Source organism: Electrophorus electricus, chromosome 1 (assembly GCF_041902795.1).
Source record: "Electrophorus electricus isolate QZ-2024a chromosome 1, ASM4190279v1, whole genome shotgun sequence".
Classification (NCBI taxonomy): domain Eukaryota; kingdom Metazoa; phylum Chordata; class Actinopteri; order Gymnotiformes; family Gymnotidae; genus Electrophorus; species Electrophorus electricus.
Genome location: NC_137497.1, coordinates 44,549,506 through 44,552,879, shown reverse-complemented (window position 1 = coordinate 44,552,879; position 3,374 = coordinate 44,549,506). Strand labels below are relative to the sequence as shown.

The following is a 3,374-nucleotide window of genomic DNA, read 5'->3' as shown; positions in this document are numbered from 1 at the left end:
GTCACTTGGCACACAAAGCAGGTGCAGGGCCAGTCACCGGGACTACTCTGCTCTCTAGAGATCGGGGTTATTCTCTTGCTTATCTAACAGGGTTTTGTTTTTTTGTTTTTTTGGTGTGTGTGTGTGTGTGTGTGTGTGTGTGTGTGTGTGTGTGTGTGTTTCAACCGGTGCCAGCTGTGCAAAGCAAAAGCAGGTTTTTGATTAAGCTTGGACTATCTGCCAGAAAATGAACCAAAAAGAAACCAAGTACTGCGCCTCTGAAGGATCTGTTTCAGGTGATGGGAGGGACTCTGTTCACCTCAAAGCCCAAAGCCTGGGTGCGCCGCTATCTGCGCGCTATATAAACCCGACGGCTGCTCTCCGGGGGTAGTTCTCTAGAGGTACGTGCGCGCCGAGACACGACGCATTCCCACAAACCCGCTATTGGGTCGATTTGTAAATGACAGCAGAACTGTTCCCAGATCAGACAGAGGCGACAGCTCTCTCTGACAGCTCGTTGTGTTGAACTGAAAGTCGCCTCTCCAGGCTTGCCTGCAGTTCCTGAAGCGCTCGAGCGACCATGAAGGCGCGCCGGCTGCCCATCGCCGTTCTGCTGCTGTGTCTGCCATGGGGCGCGGGCGCGCGGGCGGACACCAACGCCACCGTGCCTTCTGCAGAGCCGGACACGCGTGTCACCGACACCGGCTCCGCCGCGCTCAGATACCGGGCGGACGCGCGGAGCCTTGCCAAAGGCAGACGGAGGCGTAACATTTCCCAAGACGACATGCTTGCCATCCTCGACTACCATAACAAAGTCCGTGCGAAAGTGTTCCCGCCTGCGTCAAACATGGAGTATATGGTAAGATGGTAGAAAGCCTCTAACGGAACTGTGAGCGGATTCTTTCGACTAGTCTGTGCGAACTGCTGTGTAAACCCGTTACAGTTCACCGGGTTCAAATTCTTTCTTTCTTTATTTATTTCTGTACTTGGCTCGGAGCTGCGCGCTGCTCGTGCCGAGTGCACGTGGAGACCGGGGAGACTCTCGCATGCCTCCCTGACAAACGTGTCCGGACTGTTCGGTACCGACAGCTGTAGTGTAGGTTGGTCCGGACCTCCAGCGTCGGTGCTGCCCTGCTGCGAGCTGATAGCCTGGCCTAAAGGGCACGCGGGGACATTATTCTAAGGAGGCGAAATGTCGCGTGATTGTGGTGCGGAGGGTTGTTTTTTTTTTAGATATTGACGTTGGAGAACAGTTGTTTACCTAGAATAAATGTAACTAAAACACGTATTTTTGGAAGCATGCGTTTAGTGAAGCTATAGCATTAGTGAAGTCCTAAAGTTGCCTCTTTATAGTCGTTTCCGAATCTGTTTTCGTCTGTGTGGATTGTATAAAAGTGCAAGGTAGATATGGGTAGATCGCCAACGTTAATTGTGTAAAAGTGCAGGGTAGATCTGGGTATATCGCCAACGTTAAGGGTGTCGATTTGCAAACCAGATGCTGCTGTGCTCGACGTTGCAGTGCATAACGGTATACGTCTCGTGTCGGATTGTGCACCACTGCTACATGCTAGCCTGCCGAAATAAGCTCAGTCTGTCTTGGACTTGCTGGCATATAAACACACAGTCATGTCCTGTAAACAAAGATGTAAACAGTCTTTACTGTTTGTTGTTTTCTGTACGTTGTACGTTCCCACTGCAACATAATTTCTGCATAATTGCAAAGCATTAGTGATTTTCTGCAGATTCTCCAAAAATAGATGCCCGTCCAACCAAGCCAGACTCACCACTGGTGTCCTAAGGGTTTGTAGTGAGGGACAGAGACCCTCACGTAGGTGGACAGAGCTCATTTATCCCCTGTTGGTCCTGGGTTTGAGTCCCGTGTAGGGTGTCTGCCGTCAGACGCTGTTACACGATGTATGACACTTTAGTGAATGATGGACCAGGCTTTTTAGTAAGGTGTGATAGTTTTAAAACTTTCTCTGGAACATGTTTATGTGGGATATGTTTCAGTTGGACGGGTTTCACTGGGAGTTTCAGTGCGTTTCATTCTTTTCTGTGTTCTCCAGGTCTGGGATGAATCCCTCGCCCAGAGGGCGGAGGTGTGGGCCTCCACCTGCCTTTGGGAGCACGGCCCTCAGAATCTTCTCCGTTTCCTGGGTCAGAACCTCTCTGTGCGAACTGGGAGGTGTGTATGACATGTTCCCATATCCCAGCCTCACACCACTCCCCTTTGGGTAAGATCCTGTTTGTTGAGAGTCCAGTAACACTGCGCATTGGTTCCCTAAAGGTACCGGTCCATTCTACAGCTGGTCAAGCCTTGGTATGATGAAGTGAAAGATTACTCTTTCCCATACCCGCGCGACTGTAACCCCAGATGCCCTCTGAAGTGTTATGGACCCATGTGCACACATTACACACAGGTGAGTTCATTATGACGTGAAATAATGTGGATTCAATGTAATGCCAAGTAGTTACCCACTTTTTAAAATGCCCACATTTAATCAGCTGGCACTCATGCTCGTCTGTGTCTGTGTTTGGCAGATGGTGTGGGGAACATCAAACAAAGTTGGCTGTGCCATCCATACATGTCATAACATGAATGTGTGGGGGTCATTGTGGAGAAGAGCAACATACCTGGTGTGCAACTATTCACCAAAGTAAGCACACACACACACACACACAATTTAATCAATTACCTCCAAAGGCAGAAAAAATGCCTGTGTGTCATTTAGTACTATCGTAGTAATTTGTTATGAACATGTGTCATGAGAATGTCTTGGACCCTGTGTGGTGTGACGGTGATTTACACACAGACAGCTTTGTTGCAGTGGAATTTGAATGCAGAGTTTGAGCACTCAGCTAAACCCTCTGCCTTCCCTACTTGCTTGTGTAAATCCCACTAAACAGCAAGATCAAGTGCCACAAAGTGCACCCCCAACGCAGTGGCATGAGCCACCCAGTGTTGAAGATGTCATTATTTCTGATTTGTGATGAGTAGACTCTAAACCTTCACACTGAGTAAGAAAGTGACTATAAATTCTGGAGGAAGTTAAAATACTTCAAATTTGTAATATTTTATGGGTTTTTTAAGGCTTTAAAAAATGTATGGCAATTATGAAGATTATTTTAAAAAATCATCATTTTCTGTTTCATAAATCGCATTCTGGTAGTGTGTCGTTTTAACCCTGAGGTCGTTCCTGGTGTTGTTTCCAGGGGTAACTGGATTGGCGAAGCTCCATATAAAGTCGGCCTTCCGTGCTCCATGTGTCCTCCCAGCTACGCCGGCTCCTGCAGGAACAACATGTGTGTACCTCCTGTCAACTCCAACTACCTGCACTGGTTAAAGTAAACAGACGGAGAGACAGACAGACGGAGAGACAGACAGAAGGAGAGAC

The 3,374-nt window shown here is 48.3% G+C and overlaps 1 protein-coding gene across 1 annotated transcript in view; it reads left to right on the top strand.

Moving 5' to 3' along the window:
* Positions 1–352: 352 nt before the first annotated feature.
* Positions 353–3,374, top strand: part of pi15a (peptidase inhibitor 15a) — a 4,438-nt gene continuing 1,416 nt past the window's right edge. Inside the window, exons 1-5 of the mRNA XM_027021412.3 lie at positions 353–838; positions 2,046–2,164; positions 2,267–2,399; positions 2,521–2,636; positions 3,193–3,374. The exon at positions 3,193–3,374 is cut by the window's right edge and continues 1,416 nt beyond it. Coding sequence (XP_026877213.2) covers positions 560–838; positions 2,046–2,164; positions 2,267–2,399; positions 2,521–2,636; positions 3,193–3,328 — 783 coding nt within the window. The 5' untranslated portion in view covers positions 353–559 and the 3' untranslated portion in view covers positions 3,329–3,374. The remainder of the gene's footprint in view (positions 839–2,045; positions 2,165–2,266; positions 2,400–2,520; positions 2,637–3,192) is intronic.